Source organism: Xyrauchen texanus, chromosome 11, assembly GCF_025860055.1.
Source record: "Xyrauchen texanus isolate HMW12.3.18 chromosome 11, RBS_HiC_50CHRs, whole genome shotgun sequence".
Taxonomy (NCBI): Eukaryota; Metazoa; Chordata; class Actinopteri; order Cypriniformes; family Catostomidae; genus Xyrauchen; species Xyrauchen texanus.
The window spans coordinates 40,370,323-40,392,130 of NC_068286.1; the positions used below are offsets into that span (position 1 = coordinate 40,370,323).

The 21,808-nt window shown below is 35.8% G+C and overlaps 1 protein-coding gene across 4 annotated transcripts; it reads left to right on the forward strand.

Annotated features, from left to right (window-relative positions):
- Window positions 1-1,053: 1,053 nt before the first annotated feature.
- LOC127651882 (heparan-alpha-glucosaminide N-acetyltransferase-like) lies at window positions 1,054-20,754 on the forward strand. 4 transcript variants are annotated; one of them, XM_052137922.1, is made up of 18 exons: window positions 1,054-1,474; window positions 2,419-2,534; window positions 2,880-3,016; window positions 4,698-4,816; window positions 5,041-5,110; window positions 5,578-5,647; window positions 5,948-6,045; window positions 6,222-6,298; window positions 6,955-6,985; window positions 9,505-9,665; window positions 10,210-10,355; window positions 12,988-13,109; window positions 13,383-13,509; window positions 13,729-13,815; window positions 14,210-14,287; window positions 17,761-17,831; window positions 18,127-18,239; window positions 18,609-20,754. In XM_052137922.1, exons 1-18 carry the CDS (start codon window positions 1,240-1,242, stop codon window positions 18,788-18,790), a joined length of 2,040 nt encoding a protein of 679 aa, XP_051993882.1. In that variant the 5' UTR covers window positions 1,054-1,239; the 3' UTR covers window positions 18,791-20,754. The 4 variants fall into 4 exon arrangements, with proteins under 4 accessions (XP_051993882.1, XP_051993883.1, XP_051993884.1 ...); XM_052137923.1 differs by having other exon boundaries at window positions 10,210-10,334; XM_052137924.1 differs by having other exon boundaries at window positions 10,210-10,325.
- Window positions 20,755-21,808: the final 1,054 nt, after the last annotated feature.

Genomic DNA, 21,808 nt, shown 5'->3' on the forward strand with positions numbered 1-21,808 from the left:
TACATTTTTTGAAAAATACCTTTGTCCTGAGAACAGATGCTGAGAACAGAGGACAGAAAAAGAAATAGAGTATTGTAATTATCTCAGTGAATAAGAGACAGTCTATTGTTAGTGTATAAGTGTTCAAAGTGTTAAGGTATTCATAGTGGATTAACAGGTTCAAAATATAGTTTACTTTTAGTCTCATACTGTATTTCATAGTGCTAGTGTTCCAAAATGCTATTTTAACTAATTAACTAATAATACATATTTTGGATAATTGTAAAATATATACTGTATGTATAATGAAAATTCTCATAATTTACTCCCCCTCATGCCATCCCAGATGTGTATTACTTTCTATATTCTGCTGAACAAAAATGAATATTTTTATAAGAATATCTCAGCTCTGCAGGTCCATTTGATGCAACTGAATGTTTGCCAGAACTTTGAGGGTCCAAAAAGCATACGAAGGCAGCATAAAAGCAATCCATACAACTGTGGTTAAATCCATTCTTTTAGAAGTGATATGATAGGTCTGGGTGAGTGACAGATTTAAGTCAACATTTAAGCCCTTTCTGATTACAAAGCTCCACTTTCAATATCACATTCTTCTTCTTTTATGTTTGGCTTTTCACATTATTCATGCATATCACCACCTGCTGGGCAGGAAGGATAATTTAAAATAAAAAATGACTTAAATATTGTTCTGTTTCTAACCCTCACCCACCGCTTCAGAAAATATGGATTTAACAACTGAAGTTACTTTTATGCTGCCTTTGTGTCCTTTTTGGGGCTTCAGTGTTCTGGCCACCATTCACTTGCATTGAATGGACCATCACAGCTGAGATATATTTGTACAAAACTTTGTTTGTGTTCAGCAGAAGAAAGTAAGTCAGAGTGAGGAAATTATGAGAGGATTTTCATCTTTGGGCGAACTACCCCTTAAATATTCATAGCTTAGCTTTGTAAGATTTGAATCTAATAATAATAAATAGCATTTTCGAGCAGTAGGTATACTGTCTTGTTGCAATAAAAGATCACGTGTCTAAGGAGTGAATGCCCCTAAGGCTGTGTTTCAACACAATGTTAGCTGCCAACCTAGACAGCATTTCTGAGCGTAGGGATATATTATTATAATTTTTTTGTCACCATAGGAACTTAGTTCAAATGTTTGTTCCGCCTTGATGGACTTTGGGAACGTTCCAAACGCGTCATGATGCAGAAATGCTGTAGGCATAACATTCGTTTTGAAAGCCCATGAGAATGTACTTTGACCCTCTTCTCTTCCACTACTTGTGCAGCAAAGGAAGGAGGGATCGGAAGTATGTTGTGATGAAAAAAGGAGAAATCTTTAGATCTAAAGAGGATCGAAAAGAGACCGCAGTGAAATCTGATGTTATGGCATCTGAAGGGGAATACAGATGGACTGTTTGGGCTGTGATTGTACTGCTGTTAGCCGTATGTGCAGCTCACATGACAGACCGACCAGCCTGTGAGTGGCATTCATTGCAACACCAACGTTATACTCATCTCATCTCATTTAATTAATATTAAATACAAATCACATTTCTTAATGTTGTGGTTCATTTGATTTCTTATCTTAGTCAGCCAGCCTGCCAGCCAACCAGCTAGCTAGCATCACGGTTAGCTGTTTTTAGCATACGCTAACTGTCAATTAGATAAAAACAAAACGACAATCACATTGTATATGTGTGTGTGTATGTATATATATATATATATATATATATATATATATATATATATATATATATATATATATATTACACTTTAGCGTTAAATGCTTGTTTTGACTATTTAAGTTATTTGGAGTGTATACACATTGTCTAATTAGTTCGTTGTCTTGTATCTAGATTCTTGGTTTAGTATAGGATAGGATGGTGCTCCTAATGTTTATTACACACATGAACCCACAACAACAGCATCTCATTGAGCGAAGATAAGAGGATTCGTGGTTTCAAATTTCCCTCCTGAGTCAGATCTAGGCAGTTTCTTGTGAGGCAGATCAGTGCAGGTGAGACAGAGTCACAATTGTAATGTTGTAGAGAGCACCAAAGCAGCTGACCCCGTAGTTTAATTTAGGAAACCTACAATTAGGTGGAATTGAATTCGAGGCTGACAATGAAGTCTTCAGAGTGGAGAGTACATTTGGAAATTGTTGCTAAATGTTTTTCATAGAGAAACACTTGGGATCTTTCACAAAATCCAGTGAGCTGCACAACTAGGCATTAAATGTGTATAAGTTGTCTGGAATGCTGGTAGGCAGTTTTTCAGTGCTTGCAATTGCAGTCTCTGGTCACGAAGGGAATTATAAATCTAAATTGTTATGGATCTTGCTGCAAGGTTAAATGTAATGGTTTGAGTGCATTGCATTATGCTTCATAATGGTGAACATCTATTGGTTTTGTTTTGTTTCAGCATCTCGCCATCACCGCAAGACTTCTGAGCTAAAAATGGACGAGGCTGCCCTTTCAGTCATAAATGAAATCGAGAAAGATATGATGCTCTTTGTGCTTTCTGATCACTGCTATCAGGTATCAGATATTTGCGTGCTATAGCTAAATGTATGTTTTAATGTTTTTTTATTTACTCGTATGATTTACTATGCCCTGCGATGGACTGGCGACCTGTCCAGGGTGTCCCCCGCCTTTCGCCCAATGTTAGCTGGGATAGGCTCCAGCCCCCCGCGACCCTGTACACAGGATAAGCGGTTGACGATGGATGGATGGATGGATGGATGATTTACTATGTCAAGCATCCACGGGACATAATACAGTAATGATGCTGTAATGATACAATGTAATTTGCTGCACCGGTAATGATCTACATAGTAGTACTACAATGCTAATGCCATTGTATTTTTTCTGTGTGTGTGTTAGTGTTTGCCCCAGCCACTGGGGATAATACCTGCAGGCCTGGGTCCTGGGACTCTGACTACAATGGGTTTTGTTGTAGGCACACAGCACCCTTTGACATTGCACCTAAACAGAACCACTGCCAACCTAGAGCTGTGCAAGTGAGTTATGCACTTACACATTTAAAAGAGATAGTTCTCTTATAAATGAAAATTCTCTCATCGTTGACTCACTTTCATGGCATCCCAGATGTATGACTTTCTTTTTTCTGTAGAACACAAATGAAGATATTTAGAAGAAAATCTCCAATCTGTTGGTCCATATAATGCAAATTAATGGGTGCTAAAATTCTGACACCCCAAAAAACACATAAAGGCATCATAAAAGTAATCCATTCAACTCCTGTGTTCTAATCCATATCTTCAGAAGTAATATGATAGGTGTGGGTGTGAAACAGTTATTATTTATGTTTATTGTTTATGTTTTATGATTATTTATTTATGTCCTTTTATGCTAGAAATTCTACTCCCTGCCCAGTAGAGGGCGATATGCATGAAGAATGTGAATCTCCAAACACACAAGAAAAAATGGGAAAGTTAAAGTGGAGATTGATTGAGCAGGGAGGAGAATTTATAGAAAGAAAGGACTTAAATATTGATCTGTTTCTCACCCACAGCTATCATTGATTTAGCCTCTGTAGTGTTATGGATTACTTTTATACTGACTTATGTGATTTTTGGAGCTTCGAACATTTGGCACCCAATCATGTGCATTGCATGGACCAACAGAGCTAAGATATTCTTCTAAAAATCTTAATTTGTGTTCTGCAGATGAAAAAAAATCATACACATCTAGGATGGCATAAGGGTGAGTAAATGATGAGAGAATTTTAATTTTTGGGTGACTTATTCCTTTAACTCTTTCCCCGCCAGCGTTTTTAAAAAAAAGTTGCCAGCCACCGCCAGGGTTTTTGACGATTTTCGCTAAAATTTAATGGCCCGTAGAATATTTTCTTCCATGAATATATGAAGATGCTATATATCACAATAAAGATCTGAGCCTCTGCTTTTAGGCAAAAAAAAAAGATTTTATTTTATCTTCATTTGTTCTTTTTTTATTGCGACTTGAACAGAGGTCGGTTTTGTCAAAAAACAACATTTCAGACAAAAAGCTGATAAAAAGGCATGTTTATGTCTGATATTTTGAGCTTCTCAATACTCCACTTCTTCATGTTTGAGACGATCGCAGTCTGTTTCTTTGATCAAAGAGTTGCGTACTCTTTCAAAACATGCGGAGGGGTCTTCCTTACCGTATAACACCTAAAACACGGAAACCCGGAAAATTCCGTGTTTGGCGGGGAAGCGTTTTTTCATAAAACACGGAAAATTCCGTGTTTGGCGGGGAAAGAGTTAAAGGAACAGGATTAATTTCTCTCATCATTTACTTGCACTCATGACATCCCAAACTCTTATCACTTCCTATGTTCTGTGGAACACAAGCAAAGATGTTTTGAACAATGTATGTATGAAGAATTAAGTGATTTTGTCCATACAATGTAAGTCAAACATTGCGGACCCAAAACATTTAAGCTCCAAAAAGTACAAAAAGGCATCATAAAGGTAATCAGTATGACTCGAGTGGTATAATCCATGTCTTCTGAAGTGATATGATAGCTTTGGTTCCAAGAATTATGCCTTTAACACAACAATGCTGATATACAGTGTATTTAAAGTTAACTGGTGTACTGATGTATTGTTTCTATGTATGCATGTACTGTATATGAGGAAGAAATGGAAAATAAATTGTGAAGCTTTTTATACTTTGACGGCTTTGTGCTTCCAGGATTCACTTCCACTTTGGGGAGAAGGGCAACTATTCTCTGTGGGTGAAGAATCTGAATGGGACGTCCAGGGCCAACTGCACTATGGTGATTGATTCAGAGCCTGTCAACAGCTACCTGCGTGAGTCGGCTTTATGTCTTCTTCATTCCGTAACTCAAAGGAAATTCTATTGGTCTTTAAGTTACGTCTTTAATAGAAAAAACATCATTCATTTTGACAGCGCTATATAAAATTGCTGTGGACATTTCCATTTGCCAAGTCTTCTAAAAACATCAGATAAATGATTTGCATGTTTAACTTGGTAATAGACCTGACTGAATGGTTTCCTCTTTTTGTTTTTTCAGCCATTTTGTTTGCGTTTCTGGTATTTGCTGGAGTGGCTGCTTTAGCTAAGATTTGGAACACTGTTAGAAGGTACAGACATCTTGATTTATCCACCTTTTTATTAAAGACCCCATGAACTTTCTTGATGAGCACAATTTTCTTTCTTGTGTTGACATACTCCCTAATCAAACAGGAAGTTGGTCTGGGACTTATCGAAGGGCTTGTGCCATGTACCAAAATAAAATGTTGTCAACTTGAAGGAGTTGTTTTGCTAGTTGACTAGTTGTCAACTAGCAAATAGATGACCACAGAACATTGACTAAAGCACCAAAACTCCCATTTTTATTTGTTTTAAAGTATTAGTTCGACACAAGTGGTTTAATCCATGTCTTTTGAAGTGATATGATAAGAGACAAGTTTGAGATGGCACAACGGTGAGTGAATGATGAGAGATTTATCATATTTGGTTGAGTTTTTTTAGCCAAGGTAGAACATTGTTGCAGTTGTTTTTCTTTATGCTAATTTTCAAAGTTATTCAAATTTTAACACTTTTTAAGGCTGGATGTCATGAGAAATCTACTTCTTCGCTTAGGGAGCACAGTGGAGACAGAGAGACTGATAAACTCGGTAAGAGCTTGTAACTCATTTACACCTTTTTGCTCTCTTGATATTGTGAGGTGTCTCTGCATGATTTTCACAATTTTAATCAGATACAGAAAGCACCAAATATAGCGTCTCTGTAGCAGTTCAAATATAGCATAATCTCTGTTTTTTAATTTAGTGATTTTTGCTGAGTGTTTTTGCAAGGAAGAGCCATGATACCTAAGTGAAAGAAAATATTGCTGTGGAAAAGAATATGAATTATCTTTTTTTTCTTCACTCATTAATTTTCTCTCTCTCTCTATTTCTTTCTTTGATTGTCTTTAGGAGCTTGGCACTCAAAACAGATTGGTAGATGCCTCCACGGAATCAATAATTCCAGCCACCACTGGACGGAGGCTTCGCTCTTTAGACACTTTCCGTGGGTATGCTGCTCTTTCACTAATGATTCTAAGGATAGTTCTGATAATGAATATTTGTTTGTTAAAGTGTATTTGCCCTCAAATCAAAGAATGTTTAAACTGATTACCATGGCTTACAAATTATTTATCACAATGTAATTGGAAGCCAGTGACACAAATTCCCTCTATTCTCTCTAAAGCATGGCTCTGGTAATTATGGTGTTTGTCAACTATGGAGGCGGACGTTACTGGTTCTTCAGGCATGAGAGCTGGAATGGTAAACTCATATCCAACTCATCGTTACGACTGATGAGACATCTATCATGTTTGTGACTCCTCCATTAAAGGAATAGTTCATCATTTAATCATCCTCATGCTATGACGGATGTGTATGACTTTCTTTCTTCTGCTGAACACAAACAGAGATGTTTAGAAGAATATCTCAGCTCTGTAGGTCCATATAATGCAAGTAAATGGTGACCAAAACTTTGAAGCTCCAAAATGCTCATACAGGCAGCTTAAAGGTAATCCATAAGACTATAGTAGTTTAATCCATGTCTTCTGAAAAGATCCAGTTGATTTTGGATGAAAACATACCAAATTTTAACTCCTTTGTTAACCAAGTCAACTCCACCATTGACTTGCATTGTAAGGACCTACTGTGTTGAGATATTTTTCTAATAATCTTAATTTGTGTTCTGCAGAACAAGCAGGGTGAGTAAATGATGAGAACATTTTCATTTTTGGGTGATCTACAGGTTTTCCTTTAAAAAGCCTTTGGATTTAATGTATATAATGTAATTTCTGGGGGGAAGGGGAGGATTAAATGCTATTTTCTCAACTCAACAAGTACTTCTCAGGAAGTTGAGAGAAATTCAATAGACGGTGATATGAAAATAGGAAGTTGTATCTGATTGTGTACTTCTCTTGCAGGTCTCACAGTGGCTGATCTCGTGTTTCCTTGGTAAGCCAATCCAATGTCACAATGACTGATTCTTCCCATCAGTGCATATAAACTGCTTCCCCACACTATGATAGAATTTTTATTTTATATTGTGGTATATTTGTAAAATAAAAATGATGAGACTCTCCATGTTTTGATTTGATCAGCAAGCCACATCAGCACTGGCATAAGTGATAGTGTAACTGAGCCAGTTGAGTTTAAATGGGTGATTATCACTGTGGCTAAAAAAGAAGTGGCATAGCATAGCAAAAGCTGGTAAGCTAATGTTTCACATCAGCAGCAAACCCAGTAACCGGTGTTTTCTACTGTGCAGCTGAAGCAAGAGTCTGCAGCAGTTCTGCTCAGTTTAAACAAAGTCACAAGACCTCTTCGAGACTTCAGAAAGCCTGTATTAAATGACCATGGGTTGATTCATCCAAAAATGAAAAGTCATAATTTACTCATTCCAAACCTGTATTGCTTTCTTTCTTGCAATGAACAAAAAAAGGAAACTAGTAAGTGTTTTCTTATGACCAAAATTATGTAATTGACAAACATGCCAATAGAAATCCTGTTTAAGAAACGGTGTCCACACTTGAGTCCTCTTAAAAAGAACCAGACAAAATTATAAAAAAATACAGTGAAACGTAGAGGGGAAAATACAGATTGACATCACAGTCACATTGTATCTGTTCACTGCATACCTGTTTTTGTCTAGTTTGTGATAGGGTCTCAGCTTACTTATCGTCATTATTTTCTGGAACCCAATAATAAGTTATTTTTAACTTACGAAAATAAATGAGCATGTTTGCATTATTACAAAAGCATTCAGCATTGCTTTGCAGTTGTAGAAATTCACTGTAATCCAAGAGTGAGTGTCCAATAACAGGACGGTTACTGAGATTAAGCAAGTAGTATTCAGATGGTCATGTGATTCTAAAATGGCAGCTCCCATGAGGGCGCCCTCTGACCCATGTAGAACAAAACAGCTTATATAAGTTTTACATTACTGATATGACTCCTCATGAGAGTTTTCATGATTTTATTCATATGTTTCACAATTACAATTAATTTACGATCATCTCGGGAGGTGCTGGGTGTTTAATTCGCTTTATTTTCTCGCGGTTGACATGCATTGCGGATTCTTTGATGCAAATGTAGCCTTTGGAGACGGTAAATGTTTAAATTTGGGGAGGTGGTTAAATAAAATGTTTTGGTCACTTTGTTGTTTTATGTTTTGGTCACTTTGTTGTTTTATTGCTTTTTTTGTTTAGTTTAGAATCAGAATCAGAATCAGCTTTATTGCCAAGTATGCTTTTGGGGAATTTGTCTAGGTGACAGGAGCTTCCAGTCAACAACAGTGCAATTAATTTAAAATTTAAATTTAATTAATATAAATTTAAAGTGCAATTTAAATTTGGAAATGTCTTGTTTATGTTTTTTTTTCCTCGCAAAATCGATAAAGCCAAATTCGCTTTTTGTTCATAGGTGTGCAGCATAAGCCTGTCATGTGGAACAAGCACTTGTAAAGAGTTTTCTCTGTTTCATTCGTCTGAAAACTGTTTGCAAGAATAATGTTATCTGTGAGAATGCTGCAAATTATCTCTAAACATCTCGGGAGGTGCTGTGAATTTATTTTCTTTATTTCCACACGGGTAACATGCACTGTGAACATAACTCTGCAGGTTCAGTAATATATATATATTTATTAAATAAACAAAACAAAGGTGATTAAATCATAAAGTAATGCAAGACACGTTCACCTTGAACCTACAATTGACTATATTACCAAAACGTAATACAAACAAAAATTCGATAAGAACACAAATTTGGCAGCATTATTTTGGGAACACAAGGGAATTTATTAGGGTTATTTATTTCGATTATTATTGTCTTTAGTTCTTAATCTGTAGGCTATTTGTAATTTTCCACCTGTGTTGATGAATGATTGCGTGATGACAATTGGAGCAGCTGGAGATGGTAAATGTTTGGATTTGGGGAGGTGGTTAAATACGATTTGTTGTTCACTTTGTTATATTATAGCTTTTTGCGTTTTGTTTAAAGTGCAATTTGAATTTAGAAATGTCTTTTGTGTATATTTTTCAATAAATAAATAAAATTTTTAAAGCAAAATAATTTAAGCAAAAATATTCACTGTCCCTCAGTAGGGGGGTTGACGATGTAATCGGATATAGCAATATTGTATATAGCGTACAGAGAATAGAGCTGTGCACATACAGTATGTGCTGCGTGCAATGCATGCACACTGTATATTTAATTAAGTCAAAGCCTTGTGGTTTGATAATTGCACTTTGTCATATCGTGATTTCGATTTTATTTTGATTACGTAACTGTTCAGGTGTAGTGACCACCCTGGTGAACTGCCCCTAGTCCCCATTTACTTTCATTGTGTAGAAATAGCAGCATGAGTAAATGATGACATAATTTTAATTTTTTTTGGATGAACTAGCCCTTTAATCTCTGTCTTGGAAATCATCTCAGAAAATACTGCCTCCCTTCTTTCTATATCTTTCTCACAGGTTTGTATTCATTATGGGAACTTCTATTGGTCTGTCCTTGAGTGGGTCATTGCGAAGGGGTGTCAAACGCACTCATCTACTGTGGAAGGTTTTCTGGAGGAGCTTACAACTCTTCCTCATCGGAGTCATCATCATTAATCCCAGCTACTGCCAAGGACCCTGTGAGTAGTAGAAAATTGTTCCCCTTTTTCTATATATACTATGTACTCGTTTATGAACTGTAGAAAGTGCAATGAGCTACATAATAAGCACGAAATATAATGATAACAGATGAAATGCATGTAATCAGTGGGATTTCCCATTTACACTCTAAATAGTTAAAGACACCAAGAAAGTTTTTTTGTTTTTCTCCACAAAAATGAGAACTTCCCCTCCCCCTAATACCACCTGCAACTGGCAATACTAGCAATAGCAGGTAGCAAAACATGGTTTTGTGGGCTGTGACGTAAACAAAAGGATTTTGGCTGTTTATAAAAGCACAATATTGCCACTCAAACTTTCAAAATGAAATGCGTCAACACAGGAAAATAATTTGTGTTTGTCAAGAAATTTCATGGGGTCCTTTACATTTTCATAATATATGAAATTTAATGACTGTGGATTGCATGAAAATAAATAATATTATAAAAAGAAATATTATAAATAAACCACATATTTAGGTGCAGAAGTCAGAGATGTTTTATGCATGTGTGAATATATCTACAGTGTCTTGGGATTTCCTCCGTATTCCTGGTGTATTACAGCGCCTGGGTTTCACATACCTTGTTGTGGCTGTTTTGGATCTTGCTGTGGCCCAGAACCAACTCCCCAACCTGTCAAGCGTGAATCTGGTTAATTTCTCTACACATACTGTATGCACACACTCACAAACAAAATTTTTACACACATGCACGTTTATACAAGCTCTATAGGCCTATTAACATGGTTTCCACAGTCATGGAAAACCATATAAATTCTTATTTCCAGTGCTGGATAAAGTAATGGAAATATACAAAATGATAAAAAGAAAACATTTATAAATATTTCTTGAAATGCTCAGCTAGTTATGTTCAATATTTTATTGGCTACAAATGTTTTTTGTTTTGTTTAGTTTTTTTTTACTGCAATCTCTTTTAAATAATTGGTTACACTTCACAATAAGGTTGTATTTGTTAACATTAGTTATCATAAAATTTACATGAACCAAGATTAATAAATGCTGTAAATGTATTGTTCATTGTTACCAAATGTTAAGGAATGTAGTTAAATAATGTTAATAAATATAACCTTTTTGTAAAGTGTTACCAAATAATTTAAAACATCCTTTTCCAGTATTCTTGAATGACTGGAAAAGTCATCATAATTTTTTGGTCAAAAGTCTTATCATTAACAATGTTTGATGTCAGTATGTACAGTGCAATTCATTTATTCTTGAGATAAGTGACAAAATATGTCCTACATATAAAAGTCCTCTTTATGTTAGAAATCAAGAAAATCATTGTGATACTGAAAAAATACACTGGCTGCCAAAAGTTTGGAATAATGTACAGATTTTGCTGTTTTGGAAAGAAATTTGGTACTTAAAGTCACCAAAGTGGCATTCAACTGATCACAAAGTATAATCAGAACATTACTGATGTAAAAAACAGCACCATCACTATTTGAAAAAAAGCAATTTTTCATAAAATCTAGACAGGCCCCATTTCCAGCAGCCATCACTCCAACACCTTACCCATGAGTAATCATGCTAAATTGCTAATTTGGAAAATCACTTCCCATTATATTAAACACAGCTGAAAGCTATTTGGTTTGTTAAATGAAGCTTAACATTGTTTTTGCGTTTTGTTTTTGAGTTGCCACATTATGCAATGACATGACTCAAGGTCAATATTAGGTCAAAAATGGCAAAAAAGAAACAGCTTTCTCTTGAAACTCATCAGGCATTCATTGTTTTGAGGAATGAAGGCTATGCAATGCTTGAACTGAAGATTTCATACAAAAGGTGTACACTACAGTCTTCAAAGACAAAAGACAACTGGCTCTACAAGGACAGAAAGAGATGTTGAAGGCCAGATGTACAACTAAACAAGAGGATAAGTACATCAGAGTCTCTAGTTTGAGAAATAGATGCCTCACATGTCCTCAGCTGACAGCTTCATTGAATTCTACCCGCTCAACACCAGTTTCATGTACAAAAGTAAAGAGAAGACTCAGGGGTGTAGGCCTTTTGGGAAGAATTGCAAAGAAAAGCCACTTTTGATAAAGAAAAACAAAAAGAAAAGTTTAGAGTGGGCAAAAAAACACAGACATTGGACAACAGATAATTGGAAAAGAGTGTTATGGAGCTTTTGTGGGATCAGCTAGCTTGTAAAGTGCATGAGAAGTGCCCGACACAACAGCCACATCTATGGCAAGTGCTACAGGAAGCATGGGTTGAAATGTCAGCTGAGTATCAGGACAAACTGACAGCTAGAATGCCAATGATCTGCAAAGCTGTCATTGCTGCATGTGGAGAACACTTTGAAGTAGTTTAAGAAGTTCTGAGTTAATTTTTTTTTTTTTTACATTTTAATACTAAATTTCCATGTTATTAATGTGCTGACTATACATTGTGGTGAATAAAAGTACCAATTTATTTCCATAAGAGCAAAATCTGTACATTTAAACTTTAGATTTAAAACAATACATAAAGTAAACTTAAAATAATATTTTACATAAAAACTGCCTATCATGTGTCCTCACTTTGCTTCAACTACGTAAAAACATTTTTTTTATAATCTTGAATAAATCAGACAGTGTCATGGTCAGCTATAACTCTGACCCCTTTCCCATTTCCTGCTTATAGTGGATGCAACAGTAGGATACGTAGTCTGGTAAGCTTTATATTTTTTGACATTTTAAACAAAGTTCTCTTCGGTCACAGCTTCGAAATTTCAACTCTGTCATCCCATTTTGAGAATTTCTGTTAAGAATTGTGGAAACATTTTTGCATTTTAGTTTAGGTTAAAGAGACAGCTTCAACTGAGGAAAAAAATGAAATGTTGGTTAAGATGGAAATATATTCAAATGCGTCAACAATAGAATGCACTATAGAATGTGTTTCATCACTTAACTCCTTTAATGAACACTATTATTATATAATTACAGCCTTTACACTCTTGTTGTATATAAATAGCATGCTTTTTAGTGTGTCTGACGAAGTTGACACATTACAGTAAGATGTAAGTTATGAAGTGAATACATGTCAATTTTCAGGAAAAAAAACGTGTTTTAATAAAAACCAGTTCCCTTGTGTGGTTTGTTTGCGGAGACCTTTGTCTACAAATATATCCATTTCAAATTTATTTATTATTAAAAAATAAAATTTTATTTTATTATTAAAAAAAAAGATTTAAAACCTGTTTTGTCCCCTATCTCAAGTATATAATAATGTGTGTGTGTGTGTGTATATATATGTTAGTCATTAGTCACAATTTCAAATGCCCATCATCTGCTTGTTTCTAGGAAACGTGCTGGTTCACTGTGCATGATATCTGCCTCTACTGGCCTGCATGGCTGTGTGTGATTGCCTTGGAGACGGTGTGGTTGTGTTTGACCTTTCTTCTCCCAGTGCCAGGCTGCCCAACGTTAGTAAAATCTTACTCATGATCTGAGAGTGTTAAAGTTAAAAGTTGCCCAAATGTCAGTCTTAACATTGCTTGCTTTCTTTCACAATCACAAAGAGACAACTTGTAAAGTTTATAGGTGAGAATAGATTTGACTGGTAATTATAAGTGAACCCCCCCAGATGGTTACATTGTACAATAAGGTGCATTGCTTTTGTGCTGGACTGTATCTTGGTTTTTAAATTCATTATTCATACAATGCAATTTTTTTCTCTTGCTGTCTCTCTCATGCAGGGGTTATTTGGGCCCAGGGGGCTTCGGTGACTTTGGCCAGTACCTAAACTGCACTGGGGGGGCTGCAGGATATATTGACCGCTGGCTGCTCGGAGAGAACCATATTTACCAGACGCCGTCATCACGGGTAAACAGACACAACACAATAACTGTGAGAAGCACTTTGTCACCAAAGAGGGACAAGTGTTGGCAAGTCAGGCCTTATTTATTTATTAAAAGCCATGGATTCATTGTACCACTGTATTGTACCAGATGATGCAATTTCTTCTCTCTCTCTCTGTGTGTGTGTGTGTGTGTGTGTGTGTGTGTGTGTGTGTGCGCGCGCGCGCGTGCGCGTGCATCACAGGTTGTGTACCAGTCTGTTGTGCCATTTGACCCAGAGGGTGTTTTGGGAAGCATCAACTCCATATTGATGGCATTTTTGGGTCTTCAGGTGTGTTTGGTTTAAAGACTTGTCCCTTTTTATACCTCTATTATATTGCATGCTTGTATTTGATGCACACAGCAACATACTGTTTTGTTCTGGTGCTTTGAAATCTTGTGAGTAGTGGTGGTGGCGGCGTAGTGGCTAAAACACAGGGCTGTTAATCAGATGGTCGCTGGTTCGAACCCCACGGCCACCACCATTGTGTCCTTGAGCAAGGCACTTAACTCCAGGTTGTTCCGGGGGGATTTTCCCTGTAATAAGTGCACTGTAATCGCTTTGGATAAAAGCATCTGCCAAATGCATAAATGTAAATGTAATTATTAGAAATCACATCTTATGCATTCGGTAATTGTCCAGAACTATTGTGTGCATCTTATATATGTTATTGTTTGTGTTCTAGGCAGGAAAAATTCTGCTGCATTACAGAGACCAACACAGACAAATAATTACACGATTTCTCATATGGGGATTCATTCTGGTATGTATACCATTTTTATATTGTTTTTGGAATATATAATTTTAAAGGAATAGTTTAGAAAATTCTAAGATAATTTACTTACCCTTACGTTGTTCTAAATCCATATGACTTCTGTTCTGCTGCGGGACACTAAATATGGTTATGAAGTATGTTGATGTAGCTTATTTCCTTGCAATAGCAGTTGATAGTGACTCACTTTAAAGGGATAGTTCACCAAAAAATGAAAATTCTCTCATCATTTATTAACCCTCGTGCCATTCCAGATGTGTATAACTTTCTTTCTTCTTCTGAACACAAATGAAGATTTTTAGAAGAGTATCTCAGCTCTGTAGGTCCTTACAATGCAAGTTAATGGTTAGATTTATAGTAAAAAAGGACTTACATTTTGATTTGTTTCTCTTCCACACCTATCATATCTCTTCTGAAGATATGGATTTAACCACTCGTATGAATTCATTTTATGCTGCCTTTTTGGACATTCTGAGTTCTAGATGCCATTGACTTCCATTGTGAGGACCTACAGAGCTGAAATATTCTTCTAAAAGTCCTTGTTTGTGTTCTGCAGTAGAAAGTAAGTCATATCATCTGGGATGGCATGAGGGTGATTAAATGATTAGAGCATTTTCATTTTTGGGTGAACTATTCCTTTAAAGCTTAAAAGGACCCAAATGTGTCAAAAACAAATACAAAAGTCAATGTGGCTCATACATCATATTCAAATCCTACAATAGGGTTTGTTAAGACTTCCCCATACCTTTCCATTGTGCGTTCAGGGGTCTATTAGAGACTATGAATTGTGTATATATAATTATTATTAATATACGTAAATAAGATGTTTCATTGCATTTCTAACTATTTGAATGCACATTAACAATTGTGTTATATTATGTAACATATTTTTTTATATTATAGGCTTGTAATAGAAGAAAGGGATAATGCACAGTCAGCCAATCCTTATCACAAAATAAACCAAGAAAGTGTGATTGCCCTGAGGCAAAGTGGAGTGGCTTACTGTACATTATCAAGTAAATAAATAAATGCACATTACATATTGATTTGAGTAGACATTATGTGACTAGAGACCACAGAGTGGCTTAGACTAGCTCAGTTATTGACTACAGAATGCCATGATTGACCAGTCACAATGCAGTATTCCAGAACACCATAGAATAATGATTGTTAATGTTATTAATGAAAGTTAAAAGAATATTCTGGGTTCAATACAAGTTAAGCTTGACAGCATTTGTGATAATGTTGATTACTACAAAATAAAATGTTGTCTTGCCCCTTCTTTTCTTGAAATAAAGCACAAATCTGGGTTATAGTTAGGCACTTTCAATGGAAGTGAATGGGTGCCAATTGTTAAATGTTAAAATACTCTTTCAAAAGTATAGCAAAAAGACATTAACAATATACAGATTAACATGATTTTAGTGTGATAAAATCGCTTACTAACCTTTTCTGTGTAAAGTTATAGCCAATAGTTACAGCCATGACGACGTAGTCAACAAACCCTAAAATTACTATAAAAATGCCAATTTAAACAATATTACAGCTCAAATAATACATTAATTTTCACAGAAGAATTAAAGTGTTTCTATAAAATTATAAGCTTCACATTTCTTCCTTTTTAAACCCTCCAAAAATTGGCCCCCACTTCCATTTTAAGTGCCGCACTTTCTGAGGAGGGATGAGTCGAAATATATTTTTGTGGTAATCAACATTATGCCACAAATACTGTAGAGCTTAACTTGTATTGAACCCGGAATTAATTTTTAGCTGTTTTTTTTTATTACATTTTTTTTATAAGTTGATATATATATATATATATATCAGCCACAACATTAAAATCACCTGCCTAATATTGTGTAGGTCCCCCTCGTGCCGCAAAAACAGCACCAACCCGCATCTCAGAATGACATGGCCTGAAATAGCATTCTGAGATGATTGTCTTCTCGCCACAATTGTACAGAGTGGTTATCTGAGTTACAGTAGACTGTCAGTTCGAACCAGTCTGGCCATTTTCTGTTGACCTCTCTCATCAACAGGGTGTTTCCATCCACAGAACTGACGCTTACTGGTTGTGTTTTGTTTCTGGCACCATTCATGAGTAAATTCTAGATATTGTGTGTGAAACTCCCAAGAGATCAGCAGTTACAGAAATACTCAAACTAGCCTGTGTGGTGTAACATCCTAGAAATGCGAGATAGAAATGAATACTCGACAACAATGTTTTCTCTCCGGTAGCTCCACCGAGAATTGTTGTATTTAAAATAAATACAAAAAGATATTCAAATGCACAATTACAACAATTACTCACTTTCAGGTGAACATTAACAAAATAGTATAAACAAAAGCTTACATATACACTCTTAAATATGATTTAAATAAACAAAACATTATTTAAACATTAATCTCTCTGTAAGGTCTTTTACTTACAATAAACAGTTTCCAAAAATAGCAACACAATATACTGTCATTTTTACTACACACATCCATTTCAACTTTCAAGAGTATGTACATGCATGTACCTTTCATGTCCCACCCGTGCCAGTCTGTAAGGGCCGCTAGGAGTCACTTTAGACTGGTAATATTTAACTAAGCTCTTAACATGAATATACAGCTTCTAACACATTTAACACAAAACCAAAATGCACAAAGAATTTCACTAACATATTTCTTACAGTTTAAGCACATAACCATTCATTTTCGTACCTGGAAAGGCGAGATAGAAATTAATACTCAGACAACGGTTTTCTCTCCGGTAGCTCCACCGAGAATGAGGCAGCAATAAATCAACAAATCACCCTATTACAGTGGCACCGACAATCATGCCACGTTCAAAATCACTGAGATCACATTTTTTCTCCATTCTGATGGTTGATGTTAACATTAACTGAAGCTCCTGACCCATATCTGCATGATTTTATGCACCACAGACACACGATTGGCTGATTAGATAAATCGCATGGATGATTGTTGGTGCCAGACGGGCTGGTTTGAGTGTTTCTGTAACTGCAGATCTCCTGGGATTTTCACACACAACAGTCTCTAGAATTTATTCCAAATGGTACCAAAAACAAAAAAAACATCCAGTGAGTGGCAGTTCTGTGGACAGAAACACCCTGTTGATGAGTGAGGTCAACAGAGAATGGCCAGATTGGTTCGAACTAACAAAGTCTATGGTAACTCAGATAACCACTCTGTACAATTGTGGTGAGAAGAATATCATCTCGGAATGCTATTCTGAGATGCGGGTTGGTGCTGTTTTGGTGGCATGAGGGGGACCTACACAATATTAGGCAGGTGGTTTTAATGTCGTGGCTGATTGGTGTGTCTGTATAAATTTTTGTTACATATTAGATAAAATTAAAAATCCTTTATGTCAATAGATTGGAGTAAAAAATTGTATTCAATATATACAGTATATGTAGCTTTGTTTGAAGTTTAGAATCTGTCTATCTTTACATTAGGGAATCATCTCAGCTGTGCTGACCAAGTGCTCCAGAAACTACGGCTTCATTCCTGTTAACAAAAACTTGTGGTAAACCCAGTCTCCCTTAGATATTACTGTAGTTTTCTTTATTTCTATTTACCAAAAGCTATTATTAATATTACTATTGACATGGTTTCCTTTTTTGGTTAAAACTGTTCAACATTAGTTTTTCAGAATGAAGCATTTGGTGTTTTGTTCATACATGAAAGTATGTAGCACATGTATCAGCAGGAAGTAGCATACCAAATTTGCTTTCCCATTAGAATAGAAATGTGGTTTCTGCTGTGACATGTTTACTGTGCTGATTGTAGGATTCTGTCCTGTAACTTTTGTTTGATTTCAGGTCATTGTCCTATGTGACGACGCTCAGCAGTTTTGCTTTTGTGGTTTTGGTGTTTTTTTACTACATGGTGGATGTTATGAGGTGGTGGTCTGGAGCGCCCTTCTATTACCCTGGTAAGAATTTTAAACCACACATTTTACAAGCAGAATTAATGTACCTTGGCCAAAGAATACACACTTGATTTGTGGCATAATGTTGATTACCACAAAAATGTATTTCGACTTTAGCATTAGTAAATTGGACTTTTACAAATGATTGAAATGCATTAAAAAAAATTTTTAATCTATACAAAAGCAAACGCAATCATTTGGGCAACACATTGCAAGCGCACAGTCCCATTGTACATAATGTGTGTTCGTTGTACATTGCTAGTGTAAATAGAAGCCTTTGTGTTAATTTACTGTGTAGAGTAAGTTTAAAAACAAAAAAGTATCAATAAAACCGTAATGTAACTTGATTGCATTTTACTTTTTGTTTGTCAGGGATGAATTCCATCTTGGTGTATGTGGGCCATGAGGTGTTTGAGGAATACTTCCCCTTTCGTTGGAAGATGGCAAACAGCCAATCACATGCTGAGCACCTGGCACAGAACCTCCTGGCCACTTCTATATGGGTGTTTATAGCCTTCTTGCTCTACAGGAAGAAGGTCTTTTGGAAGATTTAAAGGTGTATCTCTCTCCTGCAGACTTTGAAAGGACCTGCACTACGCTGTGAATGAAATCATTGGGCTTATTTTTAAGATTGGCGAATCTCTTCACATTAGTGCCACATTTGCAAGACAAACGTGATACAGGAATAGATCTTGGAGATGATATGAGATGAGCAGTGGAGGACCGTAAATGCCAAAGGCAGATTTTGATGAATTATAATTCCGTTTACAGGTTTTGAGTAATGTGTATTCTTATGCATAAGGAGACATCGTGATCAAATACAGACATTTCTAAATTGTTCCTTATATGGGAGGATTCCAAGAGTCTGAGATGAAACTCAGATTATGAGCTAATTTAGGTTTGTTTTGTATACTGTTGTTTTATAATTTGTACCTTTAGGATTTAAGTATCTTTGTTGAAAGGATGTGTGTTTGTGAAAATGGAAAAGATAGAGTCCTACCTTCTCAAAAACTCAGGAGATTTGCACAGCTTGGAGTGCCAAATATAGGGCATAGATTGCATGGTTTCTCTGATAAAACAAGATCATTTTACTACAGTTTATTACATTTTACTTGTTACCTCTACCACAGAAATCAAGAAGAAAAAAAAACACTTATTACTAACATTTGCTGCTTGTAAAATTATTGTTCCAAGTGAAGGGAAAATATTGTAGCCACATCACAAAATCTGTTCCATCTTTGTTCTATTGTTGTAAGTTGTAATTGATATATTACAGATTTATTACATTTGTGTAACTTTGTTTTATACTTTACAACATGGGATATGGTGAGAATGAAATCATATTTTATCACAAGATATTTTATCTTATTTATCTAATTGACCTTTCCTGACAAATCAGGTTGTGAGGGCTTAAAAACAGTCCACAGATGCCAAAAAAAGAGAGAGGTTGAGAAAGTGTGTTGTCCTTGCTCTAGACTTTCTTACTGTTGCTGATGATGACTTACATTAAGTCTGCAGACTTAATGTAATAGCTTTGGACTTGGTACACAGCTACTAAACTTTACTAGAGTGAATGAAACATATTTGTTGTCTGGGGTACAATTGTGTTAAATGCCAAGCTGAACTCAAATGAGCAGTACTCTAATTAACGAGTCAGGCCTTATAGTCGTATTGAATAATATGTCAGGTAGATGGTGGATGTAATGGCATCTTCTGGAGCGATTGTGCCGGTTGCCGTGTCGTTGGTTGTATAATGTAGCTGTGATTGTGTGCTATATGTGTGGCTCTCAGAAAACATCATGATAACTGGATTAATTGGAACATGGCATGAGTTAAAACATTAAGGCTGCAGCCTGACCGCCCATATGGAATAAATCTACTCCGGTTAAGATGAAGTGGGGAAACACCCATAAAGGTTCAGAACTAAGCACCAACCCTACCTAAGAGGGAATTATTATTATTATTATTAGTTTTATGGCAAAGGAAATTTGGTCATGGCTATGCTAACCGCAGTTCTCCCGCTAGATTTGAACACAAGCTACACAAGCAGTCATCATGATTGCAACATGTTGTGATGGCACATATAACAATATCTGTAGCTTTCATTGATCACAATATAATTGTTGTATCCAGATAATGTACTCCAAAGAAATTCTGTGATTAAACCTTAAAAACCCTAGTATTTAAGCTGTATTCATGTTTAATTAAACTGAAAATTTAAATCCTGTCTTAATTTACTCACTCTTATATTAACCTGTGAATTTGCGTCGTTTAGCGCTAAAAACAGTTCTTGTAAATGTGTGCCACTGTGAACATGCAATGGACGTCAACACGTTCACTTATAAATGACAAACAGGGTTGTTTTTCTTCATTTATGCCTCCAGAAAACTTGAATAGAGAACTAGAATATGACACATGTGCTGCATGGACTATTTCTATGATTTGGTGCTTTTATTAATCTTTGAATTGAGTCACTATCAGCTGCAATTGCATTGAATAAACAGACTTGGATACTTAATTCTTTCCTCATTAAAATAGTTGTACTCTTTAAGAAATTATAAATTCTGAAACTTTATTAAATTATGAGCATTCACATGAGATGAAGACTCCAATCATATCAGTAACCTTACTAAAGCTGTTTTATTCTACATGGGGAGAGCCCCCTCATGGGGGCTGCCATGTTCAGATCACATGACCAGCAAAATAAATACCACTCGCTTACAGTTACTCCCCTATATGAATTAAATGATTCATGGCTGACTGTGAATAATGGCATCTGAAACTGAAACTTATTGGATTTGAATGATGCTGCATGATGCAGTTTTTGAAACCGATGTATATAATCATGACCATTCACATGAAATTAGGACACTAGTCATATCAGTAACCTTATAAAAGCTGTTTTATTCTACATGGGGGCTGCCATTTCAGAATCACATGACCATCTGAATACTACTCGCTTATGCTCAGTAACCATCTTGTTATTGGACACTTTCACACTTGGATTAGATTAATCATGGCTGATTGTGAATAGTGATTTTCTACAATGACATCTGTATCTGAGAACTATTGATTTTGAATGATGCTGCACCCACACCACTAAGTGTCATTGTTGGTCCAGGAAGACATGAGCAAAACGTTACTAATTGCACCTTTAAAATTGTTAAAATAAAGGGGTCTGGGTAGATCAGCGTGTATTGACACTGACTACCACCCCTGGAGTCGCAAATTTGAATATGTGGTGTCATGCCCAACGAGACCCCTGATAAAATGCGCAGATTGACTGTCTGAGAAACTGAGACTTGTTCTCTGCCACCCGGATTGAGGTGAGTAATCGCATCACCACGAGGACCTACTAAGTAGTAGGAATTGGGCATTCCAAATTGGGGAGAAAAAGGGGATTACAAATATATATATATTTTTTTAAAATAAAATGTTTCCATTAGTGTTCCACATAAGAAAATTATATTATGACAGAATTTTCATTTTAGAAGAACTTTTCCTTTTATTAAATATAAATAAATAAGGGTGAGTAAATGATGAGATAATTTATTTTTTTTTTTTTTGGGTGA